At 43.3% G+C, this 15,229-nt stretch overlaps 1 protein-coding gene and 1 non-coding gene across 2 annotated transcripts in view; both read left to right on the forward strand.

Annotated features, from left to right (window-relative positions):
• Positions 1 to 4,003: 4,003 nt before the first annotated feature.
• Top2a (DNA topoisomerase II alpha) overlaps positions 4,004 to 15,229 on the forward strand; it is a 30,258-nt gene continuing 19,032 nt past the window's right edge. Inside the window, exons 1-9 of the mRNA XM_085829578.1 lie at positions 4,004 to 4,149; positions 4,526 to 4,616; positions 5,385 to 5,448; positions 8,146 to 8,291; positions 10,530 to 10,627; positions 10,812 to 11,024; positions 12,108 to 12,281; positions 12,381 to 12,482; positions 12,618 to 12,755. Of these exons, the coding sequence (XP_085685704.1) occupies positions 4,012 to 4,149; positions 4,526 to 4,616; positions 5,385 to 5,448; positions 8,146 to 8,291; positions 10,530 to 10,627; positions 10,812 to 11,024; positions 12,108 to 12,281; positions 12,381 to 12,482; positions 12,618 to 12,755 (1,164 nt within the window). The 5' untranslated portion in view covers positions 4,004 to 4,011. The remainder of the gene's footprint in view (positions 4,150 to 4,525; positions 4,617 to 5,384; positions 5,449 to 8,145; positions 8,292 to 10,529; positions 10,628 to 10,811; positions 11,025 to 12,107; positions 12,282 to 12,380; positions 12,483 to 12,617; positions 12,756 to 15,229) is intronic.
• Positions 9,917 to 10,038, forward strand: LOC115032665 (small nucleolar RNA SNORA32). Its single transcript, XR_003838296.1, has one exon. It is a non-coding gene; the product is annotated as a small nucleolar RNA SNORA32 (small nucleolar RNA).

The following is a 15,229-nucleotide window of genomic DNA, read 5'->3' on the forward strand; positions in this document are numbered from 1 at the left end:
CCCGGCTTTTATTAACTTTTTAAATTTATTATGTGTAAGTACACTGCAGCCATCCTCAAACACTCCACAGAGGGCGTCAGATCTCATTATGGATGGTTGTGAGCCACCATGTAGTTGCTGGGACTTGAACTCAGGACCTTCAGAAGAGCAGTCAGTGCTCTTAACTGCTGAGCCATCTCTCCAGCCCCCCGCGCCCCCCCCCCCCCCGTTATTAACTTTTTGAAATGAAAACATGATTGCCATTCTTGGAACAGGCAGTGCAAAACCATTTGTAAAGGTTACAGGTGGCGGACAGCCCAATCCTTGAGAAACACAAGTTTCATCATAAAAAGGAATGAGCCTAGTTTGTCTTTATTGTAAATGGGCTTTAAAGCCTAAGATGGAGGCAGGCTGGTTCTGCACAACCCCCTACAGTTAGGAAAGGTAGCTCCTCCTCCAGGAGTGCCCCAGATTGATAACAGAGACATGTACACCTACTTCCACCCTCAGTGGATCCTGCAAGTCCTGTAAAAGACCCTAAAGGACTCCTAGGAGGTGGAAGTTCTGGCAGGGGAAAAAAAAAAAAAAAAAAAAAAAAAAAGCTGTGTGTGCAGAAGAGAAGAAGGGGCGGGTCAGAGAAAACGCTAGGTTTAATATCTAACACTAAGCCAGCACTTGGGAGATAAAAACAGGGGATCTGAGTTCAAGGCAGATCTGAGTTCTGGCTGATCTTGAGTTCAAGGCCAGCCTGATTTACTGAGTAAGTTCCTGGAGCTCAGGCCTGGAACCCCAGAGGCCTAGTGGACGGTGACTTCCGCCTTCATGGGAGGGTAGTTTGGCCACACGTCCTGAGCCCCTGGCTCCTGTCGCAGCTGCAGCCCCCCACAGCCTCCTGCAGAGAGTGGCCATCGGGTCACTGCTGGTAATGCCCCATGCTCCTGGTATTCACTCAAGACTCCACCCCCACAGTTACCTGGCAACAACAAGGTAGCCCAGCCCACTATAAAAAGAGCTGCTTTTCCCTCCCCCCACCCCTTGCTCTCTTAACTCTTATTCTCTTGCTCTCTTACTCCCTCTCCCTCTCTCTCTGACTTCCCTTCCGTAGCATGCCTGGCTTCTCAACATCAAGGAAAGCTGCAGAGAGTGACACACTGGTTCTGGCACCCATAACCTGGTCAGTCTTCTGACTGGACAGAAGTCCTAGGCCAGGCAGTGGTGGTGCACGCCTTTAATCCAGCACTTAGGAGGCAGAGGCAGACGGATTTCTGAGTTCGAGGCCAGCCTGGTCTACAGAGTGAGTTCCAGGACAGCCAGGACTACACAGAGAAACCCTGTCTTAAAACAACCCACCTCCACCCTACCCACCCCCAAAAAAACACCAAAAAAAAAAGTCCTAATTGCTGTGTCCCTAGTGGCCCTGAGCACTGAAATCACCCTCCTTTATTAACACACGGGACAAGGCTAAAAACACTGAAGACAGGATCAGAATAAGGTTAAAACTCTACTCCTTTGGTTTTCCCACAGCCAGGCCACATTTCTTCATTGGCCTTCTCTTTCACGTTGCCAGCAGAGTCGTTGGACACGTGAAGTTATTTAATAATGGTTGATCTTGGGCGCCTTTTGGAAAGGAAAAATGTTTAAATTTACCAAATTCCTTGCTGATAATAGCTAGCGCTTTTTTTAGGGTGGTGGTGGGGTTAGAGAATGGGTTTCTCTGTGTAGCCCTGGCTGCTCTGGAACTTGCTCTGTAGACCAGGCTGGCCATAAATTCCAAGATCCACCTGCTTCTGCCTCCCAAGTGCTGGGATTAAAGGGGTGGTGTCGTCACACACAACCAGCTTATATCTATCATTTTTACTTTTAGCACAAGAAAGTGAAGCTTCCTCCATCGAGAACCCACCAAGCCCCCACCTCTTATGTCAAATTGAACGGTGCTCTAGACTGCATTATGCATGGAGGGCAAATATAAAGAGCTCTTGTAGATTCCCTCAGCAGCTGACTGAGGGAGAAGTTCGCGTCTCATGAGGGCCTCTCAGCTCCACCGAAGAAGCATGAATGAACCTTTGTATCAGGGGTGATCCACAGGGAGTGTTAGCGCTGCTTGCGATTTTGCTGGCGTCTCTATGCTCTTCGTGTGTGGAAGCCTAAGACCGTAAGCGGAAGAACTTGCCAGAACTTTGCCAGCACTAACCCAGTGCTTCTCAACTTCCTAAGGTTGCGACCCTTCAACATAGCGCCTCATGTTGTGGTGCCCTGCTACCATAATTATTCCATTGCTACTTCATAACTGTAATTTTTTGCTGCTATTATGAGTTGTAAGGTAAACTATCTGATATGCGACCCCCAAAAGGGTCACGACCCACAGGCTGAGAACCGCTGCCTTAGCCAGCCTTGAGGGAGGGATGGCGTTGTTTCTTCGGTCAGAAAAAAAAAAAAAAGGAAAACTCATCGCAGGGTTAAGACTCTCTGTAATCTCAACAGATCTGAAATAAAGAATGAGCATCCGTTTCTAGTTTTATTCAGAAGGACGGCTTAGTCAACCACTTTGCACTTCCAAAATGCCTTCCCTCTCTTCAGAGTGCCTCTCAGAGCACATGGACCTTCCTCATTGGTCAGATTTCCTGTCAGTCCCACCAACAATTGCCATTGGTCCATTTTGAAGATTCTTCCGCCTTCCTTTACCTAATTGGTTCATTCGAAAAGGCGGTCTTTTATTCGAATAAAAGACTATCTACGATTGGTTACTGCAAACAGAGCCAATGAGAGCGAGTCGGTGATTGGTTCCTCTGATTTGGGCGGGCTAGATAAAGATTCAAATGAAACTAGGGAAGCTCTCCTAACCGACAAGCGTCTGTGAGGGGAACGTCCAGGTCGCGGGTCGCGGGTCGCCTAGCGTTTCCCACTGGTTTTGTCGCTTTCAGGATTCTCGAGCCCCTTCCGGACTGTCACCATGGAGTTGTCACCGCTGCAGGTACAGTTCGCGGTTGGGGCCGGGTGGCAGAGCCCTTACGTGGCCTCTGCGTTCACGGCTGGCGGCGAGAGTTGAGGTTCTTAGGCCGAGCGCTGGCCGGCGACCGGCTGGATCCGGTCAGCCCCATCTTCTGGGCCTTGAGGGGTCGTGGACTGGGTGAAGCTGTTTCCGAAATGATATCTATAATCTAATCTGGGTTCTTGAGTGTTGTGTTTTTATTGTTTGTGGGAGCAGGTTCAACTGGTCCCGCGATCGGTCTGTAGTCTAATGGCTTGTGTGTGACTTCCAGCCGGCTTATACTCGAATTCAGTGGCCCTCTTAACTTCCCTGGGTGATTTGAATAACTCATCACGGACTGTGCAGAGCATGGCAGTTCCCATTGAGGAGCTGGCCGACCGAGTGGCTCAAGAAAAAAAAGTCCAGTTTCGGGATGTGAATGGAGCCAAGGGTTTGCATTGCTAGTATCCCAACTGCTACGGGTGGATACCACCATCTGTAACCCGCACGAGCCTCTGTCGGCACTCAGTAAATAGTTTCCCATTAGATGGAAGAAGTTGAGTGTAGTTTATCGATGACATAAAAAATATTACTCAAGGCAGAAATGTCCATATTTGCTGAACTAAAATACCTATTTAAACGGGCATCTGTAGCCAGACCTAGTGGGGCAGGCCTGAAATGGCCGCTGCTCCAGAGACTGAGGCAGGAGGATGACTTAAGCTATTTAATGGGACTCTCAAAAACAGCAATAGGGGGTGAAAAAACGGTCTGGGGATTTTGCTCAGTGGTCAGAGCATTTGCCTAGCATGTGCATGCAAAGCGGGCCTTGGGTTCCATCCCCAGCATCACGAATACTCAAACCACAGAACCTAATCACAAGGATTTTAATTGACTTCTTTGTTCAAAACTATGTAAACTCTACCAGTACCTACAAGCAGGGTAGGTGATATAGTGTATTGACTTTTATCATTGTTGCAGATATTTTGTTGACCACTTCTGATAAACTTGTGGCTAAAATTAAGTTTATTTTTACTTTCCCTAATGCCTAGCCTGTAAATGAAAATATGCTAATGAACAAAAAGAAGAATGAAGATGGCAAGAAAAGATTGTCTATTGAAAGAATCTATCAGAAAAAAACACAACTGGAACATATCCTACTCCGCCCAGATACCTACATTGGCTCTGTGGAGTTAGTGACCCAGGTAAAACCAAACTAGCTAAGTGCGCTTGCTTGCTTTATTGCCATGGCATATTCTGTCAGGTTAATTTTTTTTTTTAACTTATTTACTGTCATTGGAACTAATCCATCATTCATGTATATACTGCAGACTGTGTGTGTGTTTCAACATTTATTCTAGAAGACTTCACTCCTGGTTGTGTTGGTGCACGCCTTTAATCCCAACACTCAGGAGTCAGAGGCAGGTGGATCTCTGAGGCCAGTCTGGTCTGTGTAGCCAGTTTCTGGCCAGTCAGTGCTACATAGTGAGACACTGTCTCAAAAAAGAAAAGGCTAAGAGTGTTAATGACAAAACAATAAACAGATAGATAGATAAAAATAACTTTCTTTGCCTTTTCTAGCAAATGTGGGTTTACGATGAAGATGTTGGCATTAACTACAGGGAAGTCACTTTTGTTCCTGGTTTGTATAAAATCTTTGATGAGATTCTAGGTAAGTAAATATTTTGATATAAAGATCTACTGGTTAAGTCCTAGGTATCGCTGGGCGTGGTGGCGCACGCCTTTAATCCCAGCACTTGGGAGGCAGAGGCAGGCGGATTTCTGAGTTCGAGGCCAGCCTGGTCTACAAAGTGAGTTCCAGGACAGCCAGGACTACACAGAGAAACCCTGTCTCGGAAAAAAAAAAAAAAAAGTCCTAGGTATCATTCATAGCAAACCTTCTGTAGACATAGCGGCTGTCATTTCAAGTAGTTAGTGGTTAGAAGTGAGGTAGTGGGGGCGGGGGGGGTTGGGCTGCACGTGGCAGCTCACACCTTTAATCCCTGCACAGGTGGGTAAGTGTCTGGATTGAAAGTTGGCTTGATCTACATAGTGAGTTCTGGGGCAGTTATACCCTACCTCAAAAAGAAAGAAGAAAAAGAAAAAAAAGAAGCAGTCCAATAAAGTCCAGAAAATTCACTTTTGCTCTGGAAATAGTACTGTGAACAGAAGTTGCTTTAATAAGCCAGCAAGGTGTTAATTCCGATGCTGAGGAGATAGATGCAGGAAGATCAAGAGCTCAAGGTTGTTCTTTGCCATGTAGCAAGTTCAAAGTCAGCATGAAATGCTTGTGGTTCTGTCTCAATAGACTGCTGTAAACTAAGGCCTTGTTAATGGCATATTTTCTTTTGTTACTTGTGAGTGTGTTTTCTTTATTATAGAGCTAATGTGTTTTAAAGCACTTGAATGTCTTCTAAGTGTGTATTTTATTTTCTTACAGTTAATGCTGCTGATAACAAACAAAGGGACCCAAAAATGTCTTGTATTAAAGTCACAATTGATCCGTAAGTGGAAGCTGTCTGTTTGCTGAAGCTCATATTTATTGTTGTACTTGCTTTGATTACTAGTGAAGATAGCTTCTTTTAAATTAAGGTTTCCTGCTGGTCATGGTAGCACACACTTTTAATTTCAGCAGTTTTGGGAGGCAGAGGCAGGCTGATCTCCTGAGTTCAAGGCCAACTTGCTCTATAAAGCTAAGTCCAGGGAAGCCAGGGTGTCTCAAAAAACAAAGTTTGAATGAAGTTTGAATCAGTGCAGAAAGACTGGAGTCTAAGATGAGTAGCCTGTGGGTGCCCAACAATTACACCTAGTATTGGTGCTTTTCCTTGGAATGACGTATTTATTTGCTCATTTGTTTGTTAGTTGGTAGACAGGGTCTCACTGTAGCTCTAGCGATGTAGAACTTGCTATGTAGCTGGAGAATGCTGGCCAAACTCAGGGCTCTGCATGCCTCTGCTATGGTTAAAGGTCAGCACTACCACACCTAATCAAGTTTTCTAGTTGGGTCTGGTGGTATAGGCCTGTAATCCTAACTGCTTGGGTTGAGGCAGGAATATGACAAGCTGAGAGCCAGCCTGAGCAATGTACTGAGACCATGTCCCAAAATAAAAGTTTTATATTAAAAAAAGGACTGAGAGGTCTGGAGAGGTGGCTCAGCAGTTAAGAGCACTGACTGCTCTTCCAGAGGTCCTGAGTTCAAGCCCCAGCAACCACATAGTGGCTGATGATCCCAAATAAGATCTGGTGCCCTCTTCTGGTCTGCAGGCAAACATGGATGCAAAATACTATACATATATATACATGTTTTTGTTTTTTTAAAAAAGGGCTGGAGAGATAGCTCATCAGTTAAGAGCACTGACTCCTCTTCCAGAGGTCCTGAGTTCAAATCCCAGCAACCACATGGTGGCTCACAACCACCCGTAATGAGATCAGATGCCCTCCTCTGGTGTGTCTGAAAACAGCTACAATGTACTTCATAAAATAAATAAATAAATCCTTTTAAAAAGACTGAGAGTGTAGCTTGGTGGTAGCATATGTGCAGTCCAGACACAGGACTACAAAAACACAAAACTTAGCAGATGTGGTGAGTGGCATACACACTTCATCCCATCAGTCAGAGGCAGATAGATCTTTGTGAGTTCCCAGGCCAATTAGAATTATGTGGTGAGACCCTATCTCAAAACGCTTAATCATGCAGTCATGGTTGATAAAGTGCAGGACGTCAGCCAGCATTTGCAGTAATTGTCCTGGTCATCAGAAAGATGTTATTTCTTTTTTGATGATGCTATTGGGGGGGGGGGGTTTGTTCGAGACAGGGTTTCTCTGGCTGTCCTGGAACTCACTCTGTAAACCAGACTGGCCTCAAACTTAGAGCTCTTCCTGCCTCTGCCTCCCAAGTGCTGGAATTAAAGGCATGCGCCACCACTGTCTGGCTTGATGATGCTGTTGAAACAGCAAGCCAGCAGCCAGTAGTAGAGAGTAATTTGGGTTTATATTTCTGGTTTTAAATGTTAGTGTTCATTTGTGGGTAGCAGGATGCCTGGTTCACATTTTTTATTACCTTGATCAGTGCTGATGCAAACTGTTTAAGGCTCCTGTAGGGTGTATGTAATTGATGAATGCACATACAGATTGAAAACAATCTTTTCAAGAATGCTGACCTAGCCGGGTGTGGTGGCGCACGCCTTTAATCCCAGCACTCGGGAGGCAGAGGCAGGTGGATTTCTGAGTTCGAGGCCAGCCTGGTCTACAAAGTGAGTTCCAGGACAGCCAGGGCTACACAGAGAAACCCTGCCTCAAAAAACCAAAAAAAAAAAAAAAAAAAGAATGCTGACCTAGTTTTTTAACTGATAGTTTTTGTTTTGTTTTTATTTCTTACAGATAATATTAAGCCAGTATTATTTGTATTCTGAGAATTAACCCAAAATAACTAAGTCCTAGTAACGGGCTGAGCACATGACTCAGTTTAGAGAACGTGGTGTTCTTGTACAGGCACCTGAGTGTGGCTGCCAGCACTCACATTGGGATTGGGGAGTCCAATGCCTCTAAGCGATGTGGGCACTTGTACTCATGTGCAAATAGGTACATACACCTATAGGCAAGTAAAAATAAAAAAAGTCTGAGTGACTTTAACATTTAGTTAGTAAGCAGGAAAGTTTGTTTATTATGGGGGATATTTTTCCTTTTTATTGCTTTTCCATGTGCTTTATTGAATGGAAACACAAAGGAAGTAGGAGCATACAGGTGATTGATCTTCTTGGTATTATTTTCCTTATTTTTGTCCTTTCCGGTAGTATAATTTTCTTTTGTTTTGTTTTGTTTTGTTTTGTTTTGTTGTTTTTCGAGACAGGGTTTCTCTGTGTAGCCCTGGCTGTCCTGGAACTCACTCTGTAGACCAGGCTGGCCTCGAACTCAGAAATCCGCCTGCCTCTGCGTCCGGAGTGCTGAGATCAAAGGCGTGTGCCACCACGCCCTGCTTATTCTAATATTTTTAAATTTCATGTTTTGTTCAGCGTTATCAGTGTCTACTCAGGTGTTAGAAAAGGGTTTCTGTTCCCAACCCTGCATGGTGGAAAAGACTGATCTAGCTAGCTTCAGAGGGAGTCACGGTGAAAGACTCTTGTAGATTTATGTAGTTTATTTTAATTATTAAGCATTAACTTAACATTTGTTGTATAATGCAACTTTGTATCTTTTCTCAGAGAAAATAATGTAATTAGCATCTGGAATAATGGGAAAGGAATCCCTGTTGTTGAACACAAAGTTGAGAAAATATATGTCCCGGCTCTCATATTTGGACAACTCCTGACCTCCAGTAACTATGACGACGATGAGAAGAAAGTGACAGGTAGAGGACTGGGAGAAAGGAATACTTGTGGTTCAGAAAAAAACACATCCTTTAAGCTGGGCGTGGTGGCACATGCATTTAATCCCAGCACTTGGAAGGCAGAGGCAGGTGGATTTCTGAGTTTGTGAGGACAGCCTGGTCTACAGAGTGAGTTCCAGAACAGCCAGGGCTATACAGAGAAACCCTGTTCGGAAACAAAAAAGAAATCCTTTAAATCACTCTCTGAGGTGTGAGGATTACAGATATGGGATTGGGGGCTAGAGAGATGGCTCAGTGATTAAGAGAATTGGCTCCACCCCAAGAGGACTCTGGTTCAACTGTGAGCATCTTAGACTTATAACTACATCTGATGTCTTCTTCTAACCTCTGTGGGACTAGGCATGCATATGGTGCACTAACATACATACAGACAAAACACTCAATTAAAATTTAATACAGATTTTAATATAGGGATAAGCTAAATATAGTGATCAGGAGGCAAGGGTTCACTGTGTAGCTCTAGCTGGCCTAGAATTCTACTATGTAGATTAGGCTGCTCTTGGTTTCAACACAGCCAGAGCTACACAAAGAAACCCTGTCTTGAAAAACCTAAGGAAAAAGACAGGTGTCTTAGGGTTTTACTGCTGTAAACAGACAGCATGACCAAGACAATTCTTACAAGGACACCATTTAATTGGGGCTGGCTTACAGGATCAGAGGTTCTGTTCTCCATTGGTGGGAGCATGGCAGCATCCAGGCAGGCATGGTACAGGAAGAGCTGAGAGTTCTGCTTCTTCATCTGAAGGCTGCTAACAGAATACTGACTTCCAGGCAGTTAGGATGATGGTCTTAAAGCCCACACCCACAGTGACACACATACCCCAACAAGGCCATACCTCCTAATAGTCCCCTTCCCTGGGCCAAGCATTTATAAACCATCACAAGGAGATAGACAGGAGTAAATCTACCACAGAGATGTTCCTGCCTCTGTCTCCCAACTACTAAGATCAAAGGTGTGCACCACCACTCTCAACAAAGGAAAGAACTTTCTTAAAAAAAAACTTAATTTTTTTGTAAAGATTTAAGTGTTTTATTTTATGTATGTGGGGTCGAGACCAGACAAGGGCTACATAATGAGACTGACTCAAAATGAGAGAGAAGGCTGGGTGTGATGATATACACCTTTAGTCACTTTAAGCACTTGTGAGGCAGAGGCAGGTGGCACCGTGAAAAGCCAACCTGGTCTATAGAGCAAGTCTTAAGACAGCCAGGACTGACTATACAGAGGAAACCCTGTCTCAAAAACCAAGGAGAAAATTGATTAGTAAATAAAGTATATTTAATAGCTTTGCCAGCAATAAAGAAAATTGAAGAACTTGGAGAAATGACTCTGCACTTAGCATTTGCCAGATTCAATTTCCAGTACCCAGATGCTGCTTCACAACTATGTGTGACTCCGGTCCTAGCAGATCAGACACCCTTTCTGTGGTCTGCATATGCAGACAACACACACACACACCTCAAAATATTAAAGCTGTGTCAGCTCAGGAACTACAGCTCAGTAGTAGATTGCTGGCCTGCCATGGGCAAAGCCATGTTCCCATTCTACTATTCAAAAAGAAAATAAACAAGGAAAAAAATTTAAATGGTCATTACCAAGGCTTTTAGAATGCAGTTTCTCATTTGCTGTGGACATGACCATAAAGAAAAATACCCATGAGGTTTTTCATATGCTACTTGACTAGCAGTTAACCTGTTGGGAACACGTGTTGATGAACAGCACATCTTTACCCAGTTACTAATGATATGTAGATGGTTCTAGAATGCTCATCTGGTTCCTCGCATGTTCTTATGCAGGGCTGGATGACATTTGAGAACGGTAACATGGATGGACAGCAAAGGAATCAAATCCTTTAAATAAGAATTTATTTGACTTAATTTTTAAAAATAAATAATTACATACAGTTAAAAAAAGAACCTTTTATAGTGTTTGTATGAAGTCAGCATGTATTTGGGGTCTGGAGTTTCTAGTTTATTATTTCAATTTGTACTTCCTTGAATGAAGGGCTAGCTCCTGCTCTCCTTCCTCTTCTCTTTCCTGTTTCACCCCAGCTAACTATCTGTGTAACCTGTAAGAGAGATTTGTGGGATTAGGCTGCTGTATGTAGCAAAATAATAAAAGCAAGTGAATGAAAAAAAAAAAAGAAAAAAAATTTAGTTGAGTAATAATAAAATAGTGTTATATACTTACTTGCCTAGGTGGTCGAAATGGCTATGGAGCTAAACTGTGTAACATATTCAGCACCAAATTTACTGTGGAAACAGCCAGTAGAGAGTACAAGAAAATGTTCAAACAGGTAAAGTAAAGCTTGTGGTTTGCTAAATGGTAGAATCGTCATTTATAATATCATTAATGTTTGGCTAAATTGAACAATTTTTAAGCTACATAAAATTATTTTCTGATCCCTACATACTTACATGATTTTCCTCTAGTTTGTGAAATGAATTGTCTTTCATTTTTCCTGTTCTTTACTGCCATAGACATGGATGGATAACATGGGGAGAGCTGGTGACATGGAACTCAAGCCCTTTAGTGGAGAAGATTATACATGCATCACCTTCCAGCCTGACTTATCTAAGTTTAAAATGCAAAGCCTGGACAAAGATATTGTTGCACTGATGGTCAGAAGAGCATATGATATCGCTGGCTCCACTAAAGATGTCAAAGTCTTTCTTAATGGAAATAGTCTGCCAGTGAGTATTTTTCTGGGAATATGGGCTGCAAAGGAATTCATGATCATCACTGTCAACTGCACAATTTGTTTTCCACCCACATTTTTCTTATAAGTTCCTGGGGGGCGGGGAAAAAAAGACTATCTCATTTTAATCTTAGTGAAGGGAATCTGTTTTGTTTTTTAGATAGGCTGTCACTGTATAGCTCTGATTAACCTAGAGTTCCACTATGTAGATCTTGGTTTTTTTTGTTGTTGTTGTTGTTGTTTTTTTTTTTTTGGTTTTTCGAGACAGGGGTTCTCTTTATAGCCCTGGCTGTCCTGGAACTCACTTTGTAGACCAGGCTGACCTCAAACTCAGAAATCCGCCTGCCTGTTACACAGGGTTTCTCTGTGTAGTCCTGGCTGTCCTGGAACTCCCTCTGTAGACCAGGCTGGCCTCGAACTCAGAAATCCGCCTGCCTCTGTCTCCCGAGTGCTGGGATTAAAGGTGTGAGCTACCACTTCCCAGCATGAGACTTTTTTATAAATTTATGTGTATGTACATGTGACAGCACATACTACATGCCATAGCAAGTGTGTGGAGGTCGGGACAGTTTTGTACACATCAGTCCTCTACATGTGGATCCCAGGGATTGAACCTGACCACCTGAGTTCCAGTCTCTGGAACACATATTGGTAGGAATGACTGAATCCTGAAATTTCTTCACCTCTGTGCATGCATGGCACATCCGTACCCTCTTTTCTTCTCCCTGCATTCCCTCTTTCACATACACAGAAGCTAAAGTTTCAAAAAAAATTACAACCTCTTCTCTTTATTTTATATGTGTGAATATAAACTCAAAATTGACTTGCACATATGTATGTGCATTCCATGAGAATGCTTGGTGCCCAAGAAGGTCAGAAGAAGTCATGAGATTCCTACTTGTAGTCTTCTGTATGGGTGAGGACACCTAAATACTGGTCCTATTCAAGACTAACAAGTACTTTTCAAACCATCTCTTCAGTCACCTCACAGTTGATTATTGATCTTATTTTCCATTGTTTGTTTGCTTAAGTTTCCCATTAATTTATTTACACACTCCCTTCTTTAATTTCTGTACAGGTGAAAGGGTTCCGCAGTTACGTGGATTTGTATTTGAAGGATAAGGTAGATGAAACTGGGAACGCACTGAAGGTGATCCATGAGCAGGTCAATCCCCGGTGGGAAGTGTGCTTGACAATGAGCGAGAGAGGCTTCCAGCAGATTAGCTTCGTCAACAGCATTGCGACTTCTAAGGTAAGTCTTAAGACATCTTACTAGGTTTTTTTTTTTACTATATAGTATAAAATGGTTTAGACCTTTGTCTAAATTATGTTATGATCTTTTTTTCTTTAGGGCGGCAGACATGTTGATTACGTAGCTGATCAGATTGTGAGCAAACTCGTTGATGTGGTGAAAAAGAAGAACAAGGGCGGGGTTGCAGTGAAGGCTCATCAGGTGTGCACCTATCAACTTTCCCTTTTCTAAACTTGAGAAGGTGAAAGGGGTTGCATGTAGCTTAGTATAGGAACTTGCTTCACATACGCAAGGACATAAAAGATATTTCCGTGACTATCTCGTCTTTTATTACAGGTGAAAAATCACATGTGGATTTTTGTAAATGCCTTAATCGAAAACCCAACCTTTGACTCTCAAACAAAAGAAAACATGACTTTACAAGCCAAGAGCTTTGGATCAACATGTCAATTAAGTGAGAAGTTCATCAAAGCTGTGAGTACTTACATGGGAGTTAAAATACATACAAGTGCCTTGTTTCATTCTCCTCTGCCCTATAGAAGCAAAGATTTCCTGCTGAAGTAGACTTCTTCAGAACTTCTTAGTTTGTTATTGCTGTGAAGAGACACCACAACCACAGTAACTTTTCCTCCAAAAAACCATGACAGTCAGGCCTGTCACAGGAATTCCGTGCTCCTGGTACTAACTTGTCCTAGTTAGGTTTCTGGTGCTCTGACAAAACACCATGACCAAAAAGCAAGTCGGGGAGGAAAGGGTTAATTCGGCTCACACTTCCAGGTCATAGTGAAATCACAGGGTCTAGCTTCGAAGCCCATACTGCACTCTAACTCAAAGTTCTCCTACCTTGGACCCCACTATGCCTATGCCTGATCTGACAGGTTCAGCAATCTTAACCCAGCTTGCCTGCAGTCCCCCAAAACACAAACTAGTTATCCAATACTCATTCTCTTCAAGGAACCCTACTCTTCATCAAACAAAACTGATAGTTTATAGGAGCACTGTCTCCTTTTCCAAAGGTCCTGAGTTCAATTCCCAGCAACCACATGGTGGCTCACAACCATCTGTTATGGGGCCCAATGACCTCTTCTAGTGTGTCTGAAGACAGCAACAGTGTACTCAAATATATAAAATAAATTTTTTTTAAAAAGTCTTACTCTAGATTTTTGGGTCTGCAGAGATGGCTCAGCAGTTAAGAGCACTGACTGCTCTTCTAGCAGTCCTGAGTTCAATTCCCAGCAATTACATGGTGGCTCACAACTATCTGTATGATGCCCTCTTCTGGTGTCTGAAAACAGCGACAGTGTATTCACATAGTAGAATAAATCTGTTTAAAAAAAAAAAAAAAAAAAAGCACTGATAAAAACGTAAGAGCTTCTTCCTCTTGGTTTCCTTCCCTCCACTCTAGCCGGGAAGGAGCATCTGTGCCAAGTCTCTTTAGCGTCCCACTATTAACCTCTTCTTCAGATTACTGTAACAGCTTCTTAGCCTTCCTGTTGCTACCAGACTTCCCCCACGAGGCTCTTGAATGACATTTCTGGTTTTATCCTTGAAATGCTTCAATGTCAGCCAGGCGTGGTGGCGCATGCCTTTAATGCCAGCACTCGAGAGGCAGAGGCAGGCGGATTTCTGAGTTCAGGGCCAGCTTGGTCTATAAAGTGAGTTCCAGGTCAACCAGGGCTACACAGAGAAACCCTGTCTCGAAAAACCAAAAAAAAAAAAAAAAGAAAAGAAAAGAAAACAACTGCTTCAATGTCTTCCACTCAGGAAAAGTCCAACTTCCCTGCTTATTGAAGGTCTTTACATTCTCCCTTCTTTCAGGTGAATGAGTTCCAGTATAATATTGAACTTATTTTATTACTACATAGCAAACTTCTCAATCGTAACTCATCACAATTGTGATTTCTTAGTATTTTTTATTGTTTCGTTCCCCGCCCACCCAGGCAGGGTTTCTCTGTCTAGCCTTGGCTGTTCTGGAACTTGCTCTATAGGCCAGAGGCTGGCCTTATAAGCACAGAAGTCTTCCTGCCTCTGCCTCCCAGGAGCTGGGGTTAAAGGCGTGCAGCACTTGTAGTTTCTTATCTTCCATGTTATACCTTCAAACACATGAAGACACAGACATGGATTGTTTGCTTCTCTGTTTTCATGTGCATGTAGTGTGCATATGTGTGTACATGTTTTGTTTCTTTAGGCACATACATGTATGTGAGAGATGTGCATGGATGTGGACACCTGGGACTTGGGACTTATTCTGGACCACTCTTCCACATAATTCATGAGGCAGGGTCTCTCAGTCAAACTTTGAGCTGGCCAATGTGGCTAGTGTCACAGTTGGCACTGGAGATCGACTGTCTCCTTTCCCAAGGCTGGGATCAGAGGTAGACTGCCATACCTCTCTGGTATTTACTTGGATTCTATACAGTAAACCCTTATACTTATATCCACAAGCTATATCCTCTGTCCTAATTTAACCACTGTGTCACCAACAAGTAACTCAGTGCCAGACCACAGCATAAGGTCATTGGAAATACTGAGTGAGCCGAGAGGAACCAGTTTCCTTATGGTAACAGCTGAAATGGAAAGAGCCATGGCTGCTTATAGCACACACACCACACCCAGTCTAGAAATGCTGCAGTTTTTTTTTTTTTTTTTTTTTTTTTTGGTTTTTCGAGACAGGGTTTCTCTGTGTAGCCCTGGCTGTCCTGGAACTCACTCTGTAGACCAGGCTGGCCTCGAACTCAGAAATCCGCCTGCCTCTGCCTCCCAAGTGCTGGGATTAAAGGCGTGCGCCACCACGCCCGGCCATGCTGCAGTTTTTTGAGTTTTGTTTTGCTTTGTGGTTTGGTTGTTTTTTTGGTTTTTCGAGACAGGGTTTCTCTGTGTAACCTGGCTGTCCTGGAACTCACTTTGTAGACCAGGCTGGCCTCTAACTTAGAAATCCGCCTGCCTCT

The sequence above is a fragment of the Mus caroli genome, unplaced genomic scaffold (assembly GCF_978045245.1).
Source record: "Mus caroli unplaced genomic scaffold, Mus_caroli_1 scaffold_13, whole genome shotgun sequence".
Taxonomy (NCBI): Eukaryota; Metazoa; Chordata; class Mammalia; order Rodentia; family Muridae; genus Mus; species Mus caroli.